The following is a 20,499-nucleotide window of genomic DNA, read 5'->3' as shown; positions in this document are numbered from 1 at the left end:
CTCCTACATAAAACAGTAGTTGCAACTCTTCCATAGTTTTATTTTCATTTATTTTGTTGTGTATGACTGTGTTGATAGTTGTTATTGTTGTTTCGACTTGTGGGTTATTGGCGGTCTATGCAAGAATGGTCTAATGTCTGTATACGTGTGTTTGTATTCTATGTATGTCAACTGAAATTTTTCTTCTATATCTAACATGTGTGTCACTTCATGTTCTATTTGTGCTTGTTCGGGTGGCTGTTTTAAGATTTTGTTTTCCTCTGATTGTTTAATTGGTGCATGTTGTTCTTTGTTTGTTTGCTCTGGGATGTTTGAGTCCATTACTGTTTTCTTCTTCTTCTTCTTCTTCTTCTTCTTCTGATTGCACATTATTTTGTTCCAGTATTTGTTGTACTTGTTGTTTGATGTTTTCTAATTCTGACTGGGGTATCCTGTTATTTTTGATTATTACACGGATCTGATCAGCTAGTCGTTGTTCTGTTAAAAATTTTAATTCTGGGTATCTGGTAATAAATGTTGTGTATACTTGTGATCTGTATCCAGTTGTGTTGGTTCCTAAGTTTGCTGCTTGGTAATAACAGAACATGAGGTGTCGGTTAACTTCATCTGACCATCTCATCCTCTGCCTTTGTTTTCCTTCTAGAGTGGTTGCAGGAAGCATATCCTGCAAAACACCTCTATTTGGATTTAAATCATTTTCCGTGTGGCTATCAGTGTCTTTACCATTGTGGACGGGCATAGGGTTCAAGCGTTATTATTATTATTATTATTATTATATAGCCTGCCCTTACTTATGTGTAATATAAACATATCTCTGGTTTAGAGGTTCAGTGTTTCAGAAACAATATGTCACTTGCTGTGTTCCGGCAAGAGCCAGGGTAGATTTGTCTTCAATCTGAAGATTGTTTTGATAAAAGCTCTCCACACTAGTGTATCCCGAGCAAGCTTCTTCGTCTCCATCTCTGTATTGCAGCCTAAATCCATTCCAACTTACTTACTGTATTCAAGTCTTTGGCTCCATCTACAATTTTTACCATCCACACTTCCCTCCATTACCAAATTGATGATTCCTCAATGCCTCAGGATGTGTCCTAGCAACCAATCCTTCTTTCAGACAGCCTGTGACATAAATTTCTTTTCTTTCCAATACCAGTCTGTACCTCTTCATTGTTTATAATATTCTACCATCTGATCTTAAGCATTCTTCTGTAGCAACACACTGGAGAAGCTGCTATTTTTTTCTTCTCTGAACTGTTCATTGTTCAAATTTCACTTCTGAACAAGGTTACACTTGATACAAATACCTTTAGAAAAGACTTCCTCAAACTTATATTTGATGTCAATAAATTACTCTTTCTCTAAAATGACTATATTATGGCAATAACAGACAGCTACTCACCATATGGAAGAGATGCCAAATCACAGACAGGCACAACAAAAAGACTGCCGAACATGTGTGCTTTCCCACATTCACAGTCTCTCCCCACTGACACTGGACTGTGATGTGAGGGTAAGGAGGAGGCAGGGGCAGGGAGGGGAGTGACAGCAGGGAATGGGTGGGGGGGGGGGAAGTAAAGTGCTGCTTGTGGTAGCATGAAGGAATGTGGTGGGGACAGGGGCAGTTAGGTGCAGCTGGGGGATTAGATGGGGGGAGGGGGGTTGGGGCAGAAAAGGAGACAAGTAGAGAAGGGGAATAAAACCATGGGTGCATTGATGGAATAGAAGACTGTGTATGCTGGAGTGGGAGAAGGAAAGGGGTTGGTGGGTGAAAGACAGGGACTAACGAGGTCTGAGGCCAGTGGGTTACAAAAATGTAGGGTATATTGCAGGGAGTGTTCCCACCTGCACAAATCAGAAAAGCTGGTGTTGATAGAAAGAATACAGATGGCACTAGCAATCACTGAAGTGAAAAATGTTGTATTGGACAACTGGGTGGTCCAGATGCTTCTCAGTCACAGTTCATCAACGGCCATTTGTGTGGACAAACAGCTTGTTGGTTGTCATCCCCACATATAATGCAGCACAGTGGTTGCAGTTTAGCTTGTAGGTCACATGACTGGTTTCCTAGGTAGTCCTGCCATTAATGGGATAGGTGACGATAGTGTTTGACCTGGAGTAAAGGATGTATGAGACAGGTCTTGCATCCACATCTATTACAGGGATATGAGCCATGAGGCAAGGTGTGGGAGCAGGTGTGGAGTATGGATGGACGAGAATATTGTGTAGGTTCGGGGGGCGGCGGAACACTACTATTGGAGGGGTGGGAAGGACAGCAGGTAGGATATTTCTCATTTCAGGGCATGACCAGTGGTAGTGAAAACCTTCGCGGAAAATGTTTGAGTAGTACTGTGTCATGAGGGGAATGTACCTTTGCCGCCAAACAGTGGGACTTTGGGAGATAGTAGGTGACTGGAGAGATAAGGCATGGGAGATCTGTTTCTGTACAACGTTGGGAGGGTAATTTTGGTCTGTGAAGGCCTCACTGAGACCCTCGGTAAATTTTGAGAGGGACTTCTGCAACGGCCACAGGTGGCTAGGTTGTACAGAATGGACTTATCGGTACACAATGGGTTGCAGTCGTCGAGGTGGAAGTATTGCTGGTGGCTGGAATGTTTGATATGGATGGAGGTACTGATGTAGTCATCTCTGAGGTGGAGGTCAACATTGAAGAAAGTGGTTTGTTGGATTGAGGAAGACTAGGTGTTGAGACTGTGGAGTCAGATCAGTCCAGATCATTAAGATCTGATGATCATGATGATCAGGAAGGAGGTTTTAGGTTTGTAATCTGTCAGGTATTGGAAAAGGTAGTGTTCAATACCAGCAAAGGCCATGGGCATTACAGCTTTTAATGTAAGAGGAGGCAGTATCAACAGTGACAAGCAGTGCATCTTCAGCATATCAATAATTACTTTAAATTCACCTCATGTCTCAAAATAATGTCTTACTTCATACTAAAACTGTTCAATGGAAACAGTGTTGGGCTTCCCTAGAATTTCAACTCAAGACTGTGCCCACCACAGTCAGTAATAAGAACTAATCCATGTGTGTATCCCACATACTTGGGACACACCAAGTAATTTTACAACACAATCAATGTGTGTCATTTTTGACTATAATGTTCTTTAGACAATGTCTATCAGTCACCTTTCCCTTTATCACCATAATGAGGCCCTCTTGTGGCATCTGAATGGCTCCTTAGGAGCTGTACTCCACTTCTCACATTATGCCAGTAGTCATGCTGAATTGTACAGCAGCCTCCTAGAGTACTAGAGTTCAGTTCTCCGTGTTTTTCCTGTCCTGTACGATACCTTTCTTTCAGCATTTTCAAAATTGGTCAGTTTTAGGATCACTGGTTAGTATTCGCTTAAATTACGTGACCTGTTGACATGAGAATTTTGCTTTTCCTCTTGTTCATAATGTCTGAGCTCTGGTATATTTCATCCACTCACAACTGTACCGTATGTACCATTCTGCAGTGCCTGAAAATTATCTAAATATGTAAAATATCACTGGTTTGATGCCTTCCACTCACCCAGCCATATTAGCAGTAATACAAAATCTGTCAGTTATAACTGCTACACCACATATTAAATGAGAGCTGAAGACTTATTATGTATTCCACTAAAAGAATTGATGAAGCTACAGGTAGCTCTTGTCTCACAACAACCAGCTGATTTAAAACACAAATTTTAGTGAGGTAGTGAGAGAGAGTTTCACTTGGGAAGTATCTATCATATATTGTGCACCACACACATACACCAAACAATGGAAAATCCAGGATCGAATAATGTCAATAATCCTGGCCTCAGCAGCCAGAGACAATATGTGTGAGTTGAGTTGTATTTGTGCATCAGTGTGTGTGTGTGTGTGTGTGTGTGTGTGTGTGTTTTGCCTAATTCAGAAGAAGGCCTTTTGGCCAAAAGTTTACTTGTTTAGCAGTCTCTTTGTGATGCCTGTATGCAACTCAACATCTCTGCTACATGGCGATTGACATGCATTTACTGCATCTTTAAAAATATCACCACACCTTGATTTCAACTAATTTTACCATAAAGCACTTCAATCCCAAATACGTTTGCTAATACACAGGAGTCTCACCTCTAAGAATTATTTTAAATTCCTGGTATCAAGCTCAAAACTAATTACATATTAAGAAAATATTAAAACACTCTTCTGTTAAGTAAAACTTACGTGTAACTTAAATATATGAGAGAGAATGAGAGAGAGAGAGACAATGGAAATAAAGTGTTACAGTACCTGGTCGATTATTTGCCTCCTGAACTGTGGCGAGGCCAGAAAGTTTCTTGTGGCGAGGGAACCTGCTGGCGGGTGGTGGTGGTGGTGGTAAGACTGGGTACTTGCGGCGCATGCGCGCCTCTACTTCAGACACTACTTCTGGGCTAATTTCTGCGCGCATGCATAACACCAAACAAGCAGCCCACACAATAAGGAAAAAAGAACAAAATGAAAACCAAAATTAATAATGTGAGGAACAGAATATAAGGTACTGAAATTAGTACAGGAACAAATTAAAGAAGCAGTTTAAAACAAAAATATGTAATGACAGAAAACTGATTGAATAACTAAACACAAATCTATCTCCATGCAACAAAATGCATTTGTGTGAAAATATAACAGGTAAATAGGAAAACTAAATAAGTAAACAGTGATTACAATTAGAATTACTATTCAACATAAACACAGTTAAGTTTTATGCAGCATTCCAAGTGCAGTAACATTCATTGTGAAACTTTGTGCCAATACTGTTTCAAATGTGAACTATATCTTACAATACTATAGTACTTTGTTTTTGTATAAAATGCACTCTGTAATATCTGAGGATAGTTGGAATGTAACTCTAACAATGGCATAAACTATTCGCTGATTTCTACTTACAATTAGGATAGGCAGGGACCAAAAAAAATTAAGCTACTGGACATTTCCCAGAGGTTTGTATATTTCTTTCCAGCCCCCATCCCTCTTCTTGTATTTTTATTCTTTTTCCTAAACAATTTTCCTCATTATTTTCTTGCCACAATTCTGCTAGATGACTATGAACTTTTACCATTCTTTTATGAGTTTTAGTGTTCTTCCCTTTTTTTCTTTCTATGTTGACTACCCCCCCCCCCCCCCCCCCCCCCCCCCCCGTCTCTCTCTCTCTCTCTCTCTCTCTCTCTCTCTCTCTCTCTCTCTCTCTCTGTGTGTGTGTGTGTGTGTGTGTGTAAGAGAGAGAGAGAGAGAGAGAGAGAGAGAGAGAGAGAGAGAGAGAGAGAGAGAGAGAGAGAGGGGGGGGAGGGAGGGGGGGGGGGCAGGGAGCATGTGCACATGCTTGATAACGAATCTCTTCCCTCATCTAAAATTGGATGACTGTCCCCTGCCTTAGCTGTTTTACTGTTTTATAACATCTCAGTTTATCAACTCAAATTCAATAATGTAACAAAGCTGACTGACTTAGTAAACTCAGTTGCTAGTAATGCATTGCACAAGCACAGTACTAGTATTTATGAACTTAAAAACAACAACAATCCATCTAAAGAAGGATGGGACTGTCACTTTCACCTCCTTCCATCTCTCCTTCACCAGTGTTTTGAGTATCTTTTCCCCTGTTCTGTTACCTACAAAGACTGCTGAAAATTGTGACCAGCACACGCCGATCTAGTACTGACCTGAACCATGCAAAATGCAATGACAACTAGTAATGGGACGATATGGTTGATCGTGACACACAGTTTCCACTTTTAAAGAAAGGGGTATCTGCAGTCGATTGTACCCTTCGAGCCAGAAGCCCATGTGTGTTCCCTTATACACCATATACCTGTATTGACAATAAGCCAAATACTACTCGCTCTGCTGTCTTTCCAGCAAAAGTGGACATATGTATCATCAGTCAGTGATATGTCCAGTCAGATGAAAGCAGAAGTATCAGTGCTCATAGATTGTCTATCTCTCCATTATAAAGACACAGGACCTCAGATTAACACAGAAAATGACCTCACATCAAGCTTATCTCAGGAATCTGGCTTGTATAAATGTTAATCCAAGATCAACAATGCAATGAAAAGGATAGTTGCTATTCACCATATAGCGGAGATGCTGAGTTGCAGAAAGACACAACAAAAAGACCATCAGAAAGTCAGCTTTTGGCCGACAAGGCCTTTGTCAAACAACATATATACGCAAACATTCAAGAAAAATGCAACTCACACACATGGCCAGACTGGCTCCAGCTGCCAGAGACTGTGGTCACGTATGTATGATTGTATTTGCATGAGTGTATGTATGCTGTCTATTTTTGACAAAGGCCTTGTCAGTCGAAAGTTAACTTTCGGACTTTTCTTTGTTGTGCCTTTCTGTGACTCTGCATCTTCGCTATATAGTGAGTAGCAACTATCCTTTTCATTGTATTGTTACATTGCATAATGGATTTTCCACTGTTTAATACCATATTACACTGCCATGAAGTGGGTTCACCTGCGACTGGTGAAAATTCGTGGATCGAAGTCAGGTTCACATGTAATTTACAATGTAGTGACATTACAAAATTACACTTTTTCTTTGTATCAATAGAAACTGAAATAATAAAGGAGTTAGTACTAACACGTAAATATGACTAAGCCACTCCCACACTGCTGTAGCTCAAAATATTTTTTTTTCAATCTAAAGGGTTAGGTTAAAAGGAGATTATCAGCTATGTTATGCGTACTGAGTACAGATAATAACTGATCACATAACAATTCACGGACTCAACTTGTAATTTATCTGATTAGTTTACAGGCATTTTATAAAAAATTTGAAACATTTGCAAAGAACAACTAAATAGCTTGATTTTGATCATAGCCAATAATGACTGAACATCTCTTGGTTCAAGTAGCAGTAACTACGCCATTCGTATTAAATTTTTAACTTACGAACATGTGCTTCAAAGGTTACAGCAACTGCAGGCACATTTGTGAACAAAAAAATAAGCAAGCAGGAGTACACACACACACACACACACACACACACACACACACACACACACACACACACACACACACACACACACGGTACTGGCAGGATGCACAATGCAGTTCAACAGGTGGGGTGGGTCGGGGTGGGGCTCGAGTCAGGTGGGGTTGGTAAAATGAAAGAGAGGCAGGAGGTAGGAAGAGGGGTTGGAGTGGGTGGTTAGCAGCTTGGAAGGAGACAGACAGTTTGTCAACTAGGAATGCCGGAGGGAGGGGAGGCAGATGCATGAGCTAGACATTTGGTGCACAGGTGTCAGAGCTGGTGAGAAGTGGCACAACTGGAAAGTGGTGGAGGATAGAGGAAGGGGAAGCTGCTAGGTGGAGGGCGCAGGGACAATGGGTTACTGTAAACTGGGAACAGGGAGGATGTGTTGCAAAGATAATTCCCATCTGTGTGTGAATGGAAGGATCCAGATAGTCTTGGCTGAGAAGCAGCCACTGAACTTGAGCACGTTGGGCTCAGCTGCATGTTGTGCTCAGTCCTATGTTGTGTTACTGGGTGGTCAACTTTGTTCTCGGCAATAGTTTGATGGTGGCCATTCATCCTGCTGGACAGCTCGTTGGTTATCACACTGACATGAAAAGCTGTGCAGTGTTTGCAGCAGAGATGGTACACGACATGGCTGCTTTCACAGGTGGTTCAACCTCTGACAAGGTAGGAAAAATCTGTGCTAACACTGGATAGGAAGTGCAGCGTGGGTGGACCGAGCAGGTTTTGCACCTGAGCCTTCTGCAGGGGAGGGAAGGATCTTGGGGAAATACTCTCCCAATCTCAACAAGAAAGAGGCCTGTTGTGCTTTGTGTCTCCAGTCAACTACAACCTTCCACACACCCACTGACCGTAGCATTCTTCTCGTGATTCAGTACCACCGAGGCCTGGAGTAATAGTCACATTCTGTGCCAGTGTTTCAATTACCTCTCATCGTGCCTTGAAATGAGGAATATCCTACATCCCCACCCTCCCTACCCCTCCAACAGTGGTATTCCTCTGTCCTCTGAAACTACACAATATCCTCGTCCATCCTTAGTCCAACACTTTTCCCAGCCCCTCATCTCATGACTCCTTTTTCTTTTGAATTGTCCTTCTAACACATTTGATGTGGCCCACCACGAATTCTCCTGTGCCAACTTCATCATTTCAGAGTACCACTTGCATCCTATGTCCTCAATCATTTGCTGAATATATTCAAATCTCTGTCTTCACTTCTGTTTTAACCCTCCATAGTTCCTTCTAGTACCTACAAAGTTACTCCATGATGCCTTAACACATGTCTACATCTACATCTACATCTACATCTACATCGATACTCCGCAAGCCACCCAACGGTGTGTGTCCTACCATCTGGTACAGTCTTCTAGTCAGTCTATCTTCCTTTCTTCACCAATTCTGCAGAGTACCTCCTTATTCCTTATCTTATCTGTCCACCTGATTTTCAACATTCTTCTGTAGCATCATACCTCAAACACATTGATTCTCTTCTGCTCCATTTTTCCCACTGTCAACAATTCACTGCTAAGGAATGTTCTCCAATCACACATTCTTAGAAATTTCTTCCTCAAATTTCATAACAGTTGTCTTCTCTTGGACAGGAATGCCCTCTTGGCCTGTGCTAGCCTGCTTTTTATGTCCTCCTTGCTTTGTCCATCACGGGTTACTTCGCTTCCAAGGTGACAGAATTCCTTAACTTTGTGTAATTTGTGACCACCAACCCTGATGTTAAGTTCCTCGCTATCCTTATTACTTTTGTCTTCTTCCGGTTTACTCTCACTCCATATTCTGTACTCATTAGACTGTTCGTTCCATTCAGTAGACCATGTCATTCTTTTTCACTTTCACTGAGGATAACAATGTCATCAGCAAATCTTATCATTCATATCTTTTCTTCTTGAATTTCAATCTCACTCTTGAACCTTTCTTTTATTTCCATAATTTCTTCTTTGAGGTATAGACTGAACATCAGAAGTGAAAGACTACATCCCTTCTTACACCCTTTTTAATCCAGGAACTTCTTTCTTGGTTTTAAATCTTGTTTTTCCCTCTTGGTTCTTGTACATATTGTATTCACCCATCTTTTACTGTAGTTTATTCCTATTTTTCTCAGAATTTTGATACCTTGCACTATTTCACTTATTCGAATGCTTTTTCTAGATCAACAAATCCTATTAACATATCTTCATTTTTCTTCAGTCTTGCTTCTATTATCAAGTGCAATGTCAGAACTGCCCCTAGTATCTTTACCTTCCCTAAAGCCAAACTTGTCGTCATCTAACAAATCCTCAGTTTTATTTTCTATATTATTCTTATCATCAGCTTGGATGTCTGAGATGTTATGCTGACTGTGTGATAGCTTTTGGGTCTATCTGCCCTTGCTATCTTCTGAATTGGACAGATATTTTTCTGAAAGTCAGATGGTATGTCACTAGCCTCACAGATTCTACACAACATCTTGAAAAGTTGTTTGGTTGTTTTCCTCAATGATTTTAGAAATTCTGATGGAATATTATCTACCCCTACTGCTACATTCGATGTCAAATCGTCTGGAGTTCTTTCAAATTCTGACTGTAGTACGGATCACCGAGTCTTCCTTATCAATTCCTGTTTCTTCTTCTATCATGTCCTCCCCTCATATAGGCCTTCAATGTACTCTTTCCACCGATCTGCTCATTCTTCTGTATTTAACAGTGGAATTCCCATTGCAGTCTTAATGTTACCACACTGGCGTTTAATTTCACCAAAAATTATTTTGATTTTTCTATATGCTAAGTTGATCCTTCAGACAATCATTTCTTTTTTGATTTCTTCACATTTTTCCTGCAGCCATTTCTCCTTGGCTGCCCTGTACTGCCCATTTATTTCATTCCTAGGTGATTTATACTGCTGAATTCCTGCCATTCTCAAAATATTTTTGTACTTCCTCCTTTTGTCAATCAACTGAAATATTTCTTCTGTTACCCACAGTTTCTTTGGAGTTATGTTCATTGTACATAGGTCTGATTGTGGAATATATGTGTGTGCAATTTTAAGGGATGTCTAGTCCTCTTCAAGTGAACTGCCAACCGTAATATTCCTCATTGCACATCTACACCTTAGTGAAAATCACGCATGTCTCATTCCTCAGTTCTTCAGTATCCCATTTTCTTCCACACTGATTCTGTATGAGTCTCCTTAACTTCCGTCTACTCTTCATCATTACTAAATTATGATCTCTGTCTGTATCTGCTCCAGGCTATGCCTTACAATCCAATATCTGATTTCAGAATCTGTGTCTAAACATGGTCTAATCCAGCTGGAAGCTTCCCATGTTTCTGGGCCTCTTCCCAGTATAACTCTCTCCCTTGTGGTTCTTGAAAAGAGTTTTTCATGTTACAATCTGAAATTTTTTGCAGAATTCCATAAGACTTTGTCCTCCGCCACGCCTAATGACTAACCCATATTCTCCCCTAACCCTTTCTACTATTCCTTCCCCCACATCTGCATTCCAACCCATCATGATTATAAGATTTTCATCTATATTTATAAACTGTATTACCCACTCAGTATCCTCATACACTTTATTTACCTCTTCATCTTTTGCTTGTAACATCAGCTTGCATACCAGAACTATTGTTGTCAACACTGGTTTGTTGTTAAATCTGATGAGAACAAACCTATCACTGAACAGTCCACAGTAGCTCACTCTCTGCCCTACTTTCCTACTCATAACAAATCCTATTACCATCATACCATTTTCTGATGCTGTTGTTATCACCCTATATCTGTCTGACCAGAAATGCTCATGTTCTTCCCAGTCCACTTCACTAACCACCACTGACTTTACATTTCCTTTTTCAGAGTTCCTAACTTTCCTACCACATCCAGAATTCTGACATTCCATGCTCCAACTTGTACAATGTTATCCTAAAGTTGGTTATTGCAACTTTTTCTCATGGACACCTCCTCCTTGGGTGTCCCCTCCTGGAGATTTGAATGAGAGATTAATCCAGAATCTTTTGCCAATGGGAAACTCATCAAGACATTTTTTCAATTAAAGGCCACATGTCCTGTGGATACACATTATGTGCCTTTAATGCAATGGTTTCCACTGCCTTCTGAATCCTCATTCCATTTATCATTGCTGATTCTTCAGCCTTTTCAGGATAGTTTCCCGCCCCAAGGACAAGAGTGTGTCTTGAACTTCTGTTCGCTCCTCCGATCTCTTTCATGAGATTGTCAGCAGAGTGAGGGTGTCTTCCTATGTTGGAAGTCTTCGGCCACCATTCTGAGTCAAAATTTAAGCAGTGGTTGGGTTCTAACACAGGTCTGAGGACGTTCTGATTACTAGTCAAAGACACTACCTCTAGACCACAGGTACTATTCCTGCAATAGAATTAGATGGAAGAAGAGTCCCGCACAACCTCTCACAGCCAGCTGCTACAGCCCTGTTACAGACATCTCCTATCCCATCAGAGACACAGATACCCATGAAAGCATCAACATGATTTATTCACTAAATCTGCAACCACTCTGTTCCGCTCTACGAGGACACGAGAACAAACAAGCTGTCTTTCTGCAAGAATGGCCATCATCAAAATGTGGCCGAGAGGCAGCTGGACCAACCAGTTGCTGAACGTGCTGCCCAACATAATGTACTTCACTTCAAAGCCTCCTTCACAGCCTATTCCATGGATCCTTCCTACCAACATAGGCATTTCTGAGCTGGGCAAGTGGGAACTCTCCCTAAAACATATCCTTCAGTTTCGTGATCCATCTGGCTCAGACCTCAGCTAGTCCTTGTTGTGCACCCCCTTCCCTGCTCCAATTTTGATGCTACATATGCCTTCTATTCCACCAGCACACCTATTAACCTTGTCTCCCCTCTCCCCTCCCCATCCATCAGCACAGCCTCCATCTCTGCACCTAGCAGCCCTATCTTGTGCCCAACACATCCCTGCTTGCTCTCACAGCAACAATATATCTTCCCCCACCCCTACCCTCCCATCACTCCCCTCCCCCTTATCAATTCACCCTCACGTCAGACACAGACGTAGGTGCAGACTGCAGTCGAGCCCATGCGGCCTCAGACAAAATCTGTGTGTGTGTGTGTGTTTTTCTGCTTCTGAAAAAGGACTACTTCATCCAAAAGCTAAAGTTTTAACAGTGTTTTCATTGTGTGTGCCTGCAACTCAATGTCTGCTCTGTGTTGTTCGTAGCTACCTATCCTTTTCATTTGTTGTTACTCCACCATGGAAATCGAAACAAACTGGATTTCTCATGCAGTTGGAGATTTCCTCAGACTATCAAAAGTGTTAATTTCAGATACATATTTTCTGATTTTTGCTGCCTCAGGAAACAATTCTGATAGAAACTTTTGGTATAACCCTTGTATACATTTCTTCCTTTAGTTCCTGCTGTGTAGTCCGAACAAGACAGCCTGGGCAAAAGCACCACAGGCACAAAGATGTGAGCTGGTGCCAGTGCCATAAAGACTTGTCACCTGCACAACTTCCACCAGTGAAACAGGTGGCGCTGAGGATGAAGATATCAACAGTGGCTCAGCCAATTGCTGGCCAAGTACAATCAGCCAATGACCAGACAACAACAGACAGAAGCCTACTCGGAAGATAGAAGAGCAGTCTCTCACCCACTTGGTTACAGATCATTGTCCACAGCTGACGTTGACAGGGAATGTCACTTAGTGAACTCTTAGAAGTGAGCAGTTGTAAATTGCATTTACTATGCACTGTGAAGTCTACCTACAATTATTTGCACTTAGCCAGTCAGGGCCTTTTTTTTGTGTTATATCACATACAGTGTTGCAGACTTCAATATTCAACTAGCCACAAAGATAAGTAAACCTTTTTAACTCATTTATGTGACTTTGTTACTAATTTGATGGAGTGTTGCAGAGCCTTCATTCTCCTAGTTGTTACCTGACCCTTTGGGCATAACTGTGAAATAGAGGCAGGGAGAAATTTTAGTGGTGTACAGCACCAGAAGCCATTTCACAAACTCACAAAGTCTGTCTACTCTAACAACTGTGGCGACTCGGCCTCCACAGCAGTAACAATGAGGCCTTTACAAAACTGGCGATGAGGGTTTACAAAAGTTCCTCTTTATCTGTAAGAATTTTCATATGATAAAAGTAATTATTTTCACATTTATAAATCTCAAAATTTGATGTTTGTTTTCTCTGTTCACAGGCCTATTGAGAACTCTGCCCTCCATCAAGATTACTGCTTGGCAAGACTGTGTTCTCTCTTCAGTATCTAGGTGACATCCTGCAGAGCTGACATATGTGTTACTAACAAATAAACAAATGGGAGACCATAGCCTAACAGAAAGTACTTAACAGCAGAAGTAATAAAGGATTCTGGCTACCCCCCCCCCCCCCCCAAATTCCCTTAATGGTGCAGGTACAAGACTGTAACAAAAACGCTAATATAGAAAGTGTTTATTGTTCTGACTAAAAGTAAGTTGATTTTTCAGTTTTTTGAAGATGAGAAATAGCAACCATACTAATAAAATGGGTTTTTCATCTTTTATTGTCTTAATTCTGTTTAAACAAAAGACAATATCCACAAGTAGACAGTATTTCTAAGCATACAAGGTCTTACAAAAATCGTGGTATAACAGTAGGAATTGTATATATATTGCTACTCACCACACAGAGAAAATGTTCAGTGACAGACAGGAATATTTAAAAGTAGACAGCTAGAAAATATCAGCATTTGGACGAAATCTTTATTTTCCCAAGCGATACTTTAAATGTGTCTGTCCACTCAATGCCCCCTCTACATGGTGAATGTCAATCTACACAATTCATATTGTTATTCTATTCAAAATTGTCAATTATTTTGAAAACATGGTGTGGTTGCTAAGCATCTGACAAAAACAACACTAGCATGTTAACATACACACATAACTGGAGTGAAATAAATATTATGAATTACATATCACTGCTACCAACTAAAAGCAGGATTTGGAACAATAAAAGCATGTCTTGCTATTGAAATACAGTACAGCCGTGTAGCCAAGTCTGAAAACAAGCTAACAGCAATCAGTACCACAAGACTCGTAATCTGCGTGATTAGTGTTAGTTATCAAAGAACTAATTCTTCTGTATGATTCTGGCATAGGACAATAACAGAAAGTAACACACATTCAGTGACAGTTGGTGACTCTCATTAACATAACAAAAATCTCTTAAGCAAGCTGTTCCTGTGTAATCATGATAAAAAAAGCACCAACTGTGGAAGAAGGAAAACATACCTCATAAATAGTATGAAGGCTTTCACGGTTACATCCCGGAAGGTTTACCAGAAGATATCCCTCATAAAATTTATTACAGTCACAAAAAGGTAATGGTGCCACAGAAATGAAATAGCCAGTTCACCTAAAATAGCACCAATGCAAATTTCAGCTTGATTAAAATCAGTTGATGAACCATAGTCTACAATAAAAATTTTAACAGCTGTACTCAACTGTTATAAATGGCTGATTGGACACCCAATGGAATGGTATGGTAAGCTTGTACTCTGATATGCGGCTTGGAGCCAATCACCATCATGTGTGTGAGTGCCCATCTACCCGCTTTTGTGTGCGCGCGTGCGCACACACACACACACACACACACACACACACACACACACACACACACACACACACACACCTCCCAAGCATCTCACTCACTGGTATTGTGTATTGGGGTATTGACTCATAAGGAATCTCATAACTCCATCTATCTTACATATGATAACGGCGGTACCTTACTTTCTTTTCTCTCTCTGTAAACACAACAGCAAATTTCTGCCACACAACTATTCTACAACTGTAAGTCATGCTTCGAAGTGCTTGTGTTTAAGAATACAAATACACAACACACACATATTCAGGCAGAATTAACTTCTGTTTGCACACAGCTGCTGCCTGCCCCAGTAGTTGTAGAATGTGCTACCTCAATCCAATTTGTACCACAGGAGTGTATCTCTGACACTAGTGGACAAATACGCACTCTGGTTCCCAAAATTTAAGACAGTTTCATATCACACATTTTTCAGCAAAATTACAGCAAAACAAAAATGGTAAATGTTGGTGCATGCTACTACAGTGCAGAGCACAGTGTCAATTTACAATAGTAAATCAAATGGGCAACACAGTCCAGACAAAGAACAGCCACCAACTCTCAGCTGCTGGTACACGATACTGACCTGGGGGGCGCTCCGTGACCGTAGGGAGGCCAGTACGGCGCGTGCGCATCTTGCGCTGTGCCTCCTGCACCTCCTCGGAGCTCGCCATGGCCAGCGTGTGCCGCTTCGCCTTGCCGCGCCACTCCATGTACCTGTGGGCATCGCTGCACCTCAGCACACTAGCAGCTGCCTCCAGCTCGTGCTGCTGCCCGGCCGACCAGCTTCACGGGGACAGACAAGGTTTACACAGTTGGCAGGTGGTACAAGTGCAGTGCAGTGCATAACTGAGCTTTGGTTTGCTGTCCTCAGTAAATTGTGTGCAGTGCATAAACAACTTAGACAACTAAACAGAGCAATAATGCAAGCCACATTACACGAGACGGACAGTGCTCGACATCAGATACACGTACGCATCTATGTGCAGCTATGTTAATGTGTGTGTAAAACGTGTATCAGTAATTAACTACACTGCTGAGAATCAAAATACACATGTAAGGATTGTCAAATTCCACTTAATATCACTCATTGTATCAAAATATCTCATACAAAATTAATTTTTTGAGCATGTATAATAAACAGAAAAATTTTGCAATATATGTGATGTACAAACAAGCACTAATCCCTTCAAACAATTAGAAAATAATAAGGAAGCCAACAGAAAAATTGCACAATAAGCAATGCAAACAACCTGTGGCAAGCGGAAGTGTTCGGTATTCGGCAGTACACGTTCACGACACTCGTGCAGCACCGCAGTAATGTCTGCTGCACCTGGCACTCCTTGAATGAAACTGGTGTCAAAATCCGACAATGCCTACATATAAAGCTAGTGCTCAGGCCTTGCAACAGTTTGAAATCTTGTCAAGGTCTGACTGGATATTTCTGAGGTCCCCTCTGTCCCAAATTATGTTCTGGCAGTGGAAAAATGTGTCATTATCTCAGTTAGTGTATCGTGTTTTGCCTGTGGAGAAATTCTCAGTCAGATCAGAAATAAAGCTATGTATCCCATGAGAACAAATCATTTTTATTTACTATTATAATAGTCCTAAGTCACTGTATATTATAACAAAAATTGATTGACATAATATTAATGTGCCTACACAGGACATTACAGGAATCACTTTTCTGAGAGCTATGAATAAGTTGCAGGCATAACCTCCTAAATGTTTCTTAACTCTTGGATTATTTAGAATCATTAATAACTGACACACACTACCAACTTTGCAGTTACAGCTAAAGATATCAAAACAAAGCATTAATTACAAAAAATAGGATAGATGGAACATAACATAAAAATAAATACATCAGTACATTTTGTAATGAGTGGTGATTTTAAAGGGAATGGCAGTCAACGTTTATGACATGAAAATAAACAAAATTCTTCATCGGCAGCAAAGGCAAATATTTTCAAAAATATGTAAACATTTTTAATCTGGTGTGTTTAAGATTTGTGGAATTAATAAATGCTTCACTAGAATCAAACTTAAGTTACAGGATATTCAAACCACTCATATTAAAATGAGATACATTAACTGTAACATAATGAAGCTTGTAGAGGAAATGAACTTTTTAAACCGATCATTTGTTTAACAAATTATTTCTTATTACATAAAAAGTGAACTAAACATTTATCAGTTTCCCATTACAGCAAAATAAAGGGAGCTCCTTTTCAAAATTCTTTGTTTTTGTGATTCAATATTTTTTGAAAATTACTTAGTACTGCTCATACAGTGTCCTTTTTATCAAGAGACACAACAACCAGTCACATCCATTATTGCAAACTTAAACAATGATCAAAATTAGAGTTGATGACAGGGCCTTCATTGCCATATTCTCCATGCGACTCAACTGCTGTTAATAAGAAGTTAAAATGAAAGCATTTAGGTCACACTTGTTTAAAATTTCAAAGTAAGTTTGACTACAGAGAAGTGTCTGTATTTGACACTGGGAACTTTCTTCTCCTTCCACAGCCACTGTCTGTAGATGCTTTCACAGATTCAGATCCAAAACCGATTATCTGGGTGGTGGCAGTTGGTATGGGAAACTAGCACAGTGCCTATTACAGAGAAGACAACTTATGAAAGAAAAATTAGGAATAAAGAGGATGCTCTGGAGTCACATATCTCAAAATACACTGGTTATGCTCATCCAATAGAAGTTAGCAAAGCAATGCTTAAGGACAAAAATATGTACAGAACAGAACAGACATCCCCCTACGATCTGCCCACATTTACTCTTCTCATATTTCACTAGATTGTCTAAGGTGAATATCAGGAATGCTTCTTTAGAAAGGATGCAGCTGGTATCTCGCTCCAACCATGCAGTTCCCTCTCATAACACTGACCTCAATAGGACATTCAACCTTAATATTCCTCTACCCTTCTATGTGTTTTGTATTCTGATGAGGGGGCAGCTGAAAATTTAAGAAGCTGATGTTGTTTAAAACCTTTGTAGCTCATCCACACTCCAACTTAAATTAATAGAGATTTGTCTTTCATGGAGTAATGACTCCGATGCAAGAGAATAAACGTGCACCAACGGGGTAGAGGGTTTGGGAGTTGTACTCCAAAGTGTCAGGGTGTTCTGAACACAGGCAGCGACCACAGGTCAGAATGCTGCTCAGAGCACCAGAAGGAGGCACCAGACTCACTACCAAAACATGTGGTGTCAGCTTGATTAGAAACCAAAAAAATATATTGTCGAGAAAACATCAGATGTCAGATTCCTTCATTTTCTTATTTGTTAACTTCAAAGGCAAGTGAGTAAAGCAGATAACTCAGCCACATAAAACTGTATTAGGGAACACTTTGGCAAAAATTCAGTTCAAATAATTCTGAGTTTTCCGTGTTTTCATCTTTCTTTTCTTAATGTAAGGAAACCAACAAAATTTCACAAGAGACTTCACAAAGCTAATGTGTCAGATCTGTGTCGTGCTTGTTTCACATTTAGTACGGGATATGAGGATGCAGAAGGCAATGGAAACCACTGCATTAAAGACACATAACGTGTATCCACAGGACATGTGGCCTGTAATTGAAGAAGTGTCATGATGATCTCTCCATTGGCAAAATATTCCGGTATAGTCCCCCATTCGGATCTCCAGGAGGGGAGAAAAATATTGAATAATCAACGAAAGGATAACGTTCTATGAGTCGGGGCGTGGAATGTCAGAAGCTTGAACATGGTAGGGAAACTAGAAAATCTGAAAAGGGAAATGCAAAGGCTCAATCTAGATATAGTAGGGGTCAGTGAAGTGAAGTGGAAGGAAGACAAGGATTTCTGGTCAGATGAGTATCAGGTAATATCAACAGCAGCAGAAAATGGTATAACAGGTGTAGGATTCGTTATGAATAGGAAGGTAGGGCAGAGGGTGTGTTACTGTGAACAGTTCAGTGACCGGGTTGTTCTAATCAGAATCGACAGCAGACCAACACTGACAACGATAGTTCAGGTATACATGCCAAAGTCGCAAGCTGAAGATGAACAGATAGAGAAAGTGTATGAGGATATTGAAAGGGTAATGCAGTATGTAAAGGGGGACGAAAATCTAATAGTCATGGGAGACTGGAATGCAGTTGTAGGTGAAGGAGTAGAAGAAAAGGTTACAGGAGAATATGGGTTTGGGACGAGGAATGAAAGAGGAGAAAGACTAATTGAGTTCTGTAACAAGTTTCAGCTAGTAATAGCGAATACCCTGTTCAAGAATCACAAGAGGAGGAGGTATACTTGGAAAAGGCCAGGAGATACGGGAAGATTTCAATTAGATTACATCACGGTCAGACAGAGATTCCGAAATCAGATACTGGACTGTAAGGCATACCCAGGAGCAGATATAGACTCAGATCACAATATAGTAGTGATGAAGAGTAGGCTGAAGTTCAAGACATTAGTCAGGAAGAATCAATACGCAAAGGAGTGGGACACAGAAGTACTAAGGAATGACAGGATACATTTGAAGTTCTCTAACGCTATAGATACAGCAATAAGGAATAGTGCAGTAGGCAGTACAGTTGAAGAGGAAAGGACTTCTCTAAAAAGTGCCATCACAGAAGTTGGGAAGGAAAACATAGGTACAAAGAAGGTAGCTGCGAAAAAACCATGGGTAACAGAAGAAATACTTCAGTTGATTGATGAAAGGAGGAAGTACAAACGTGTTCCGGGAAAATCAGGAATACAGAAATACAAGTCGGTGAGGAATGAAATAAATAGGAATTGCAGGGAAGCTAAGACGAAATGGCAGCAGGAAAAGTGTGAAGACATCGAAAAAGAGATGATTGTCAGAAGGACAGACTCAGCATACAGGAAAGTCAAAAAAACAACCTTTGGTGACATTAAAAGCAACGGTGGTAACATTAAGAGTGCAACGGGAATTCCACTGTTAAATGCAGAGCAGAGAGCAGATAGGTGGAAAGAATACATTGAAAGCCTCTATGAGGGTGAAGATTTGTCTGACGTGATAGAAGAAGAAACAGGAGTTGATTTAGAAGAGATAGGGGATCCAGTATTGGAATCGGAATTTAAAAGAGCTTTGGAGGACTTTTTTTAACGGTCAAATAAGGCAGAAGGGATATATAACATTCCATCAGAATTTCTAAAATCATTGGGGGAAGTGGCAACAAAACGACTATTCACGTTGGTGTGTAGAATATATCAGTCTGGCGACATACCATCTGACTTTCGGAAAAGCATCTTCCACACAATTCCGAAGATGGCAAGAGCTGACAAGTGCGAGAATTATCGCACAATCAGCTTAACAGCTCATGCATCGAAGCTGCTTACAAGAATAATGTACAGAAGAATGGAAAAGAAAATTGAGAATGCGCTAGGTGATGATCAGTTTGGCTTTAGGAAAAGTAAAGGTACGAGAGAGGCAATTCTGATGTTACGGCTAATAATGGAAGCAAGGCTAAAGAAAAATCAAGACACTTTCATAGGATTTGTCGACCTGGAAAAAGCATTCGACAATATAAAATGGTGCAAGCTGTTCAAGATTCTGAAAAAAGTAGGGGTAAGCTATAGGGAGAGATGGGTCATATACAATATGTACAACAACCAAGAGGGAATAATAAGAGTGGACGATCAAGAACGAAGTGCTCGTATTAAGAAGGGTGTAAGACAAGGCTGTAGCCTTTCGCCCTTACTCTTCAATCTGTACATCGAGGAAGCAATGGTGGAAATAAAAGAAAGGTTCAGGAGTGGAATTAAAATACAAGGTGAAAGAATATCAATGATACGATTCGCTGATGACATTGCTATCCTGACTGTAAGTGAAGAAGAATTAAATGATCTGCTGAACGGAATGAAGAGTCTAATGAGTACACAGTATGGT

The 20,499-nt window shown here is 40.5% G+C and overlaps 1 protein-coding gene across 1 annotated transcript in view; it reads right to left on the bottom strand.

Moving 5' to 3' along the window:
- Nucleotides 1-20,499, bottom strand: part of LOC124711494 (serine/threonine-protein kinase SIK3) — a 523,642-nt gene that overhangs the window by 43,425 nt on the left and 459,718 nt on the right. Inside the window, exons 14-15 of the mRNA XM_047241604.1 lie at nucleotides 15,195-15,394; nucleotides 4,258-4,407 (exon numbers count right to left, since the gene is read on the bottom strand). Coding sequence (XP_047097560.1) covers nucleotides 4,258-4,407; nucleotides 15,195-15,394 — 350 coding nt within the window. The remainder of the gene's footprint in view (nucleotides 1-4,257; nucleotides 4,408-15,194; nucleotides 15,395-20,499) is intronic.

Source organism: Schistocerca piceifrons, chromosome 8 (assembly GCF_021461385.2).
Source record: "Schistocerca piceifrons isolate TAMUIC-IGC-003096 chromosome 8, iqSchPice1.1, whole genome shotgun sequence".
Lineage (NCBI taxonomy): Eukaryota > Metazoa > Arthropoda > Insecta > Orthoptera > Acrididae > Schistocerca > Schistocerca piceifrons.
This window is presented reverse-complemented; position numbering and strand designations above follow the sequence as displayed.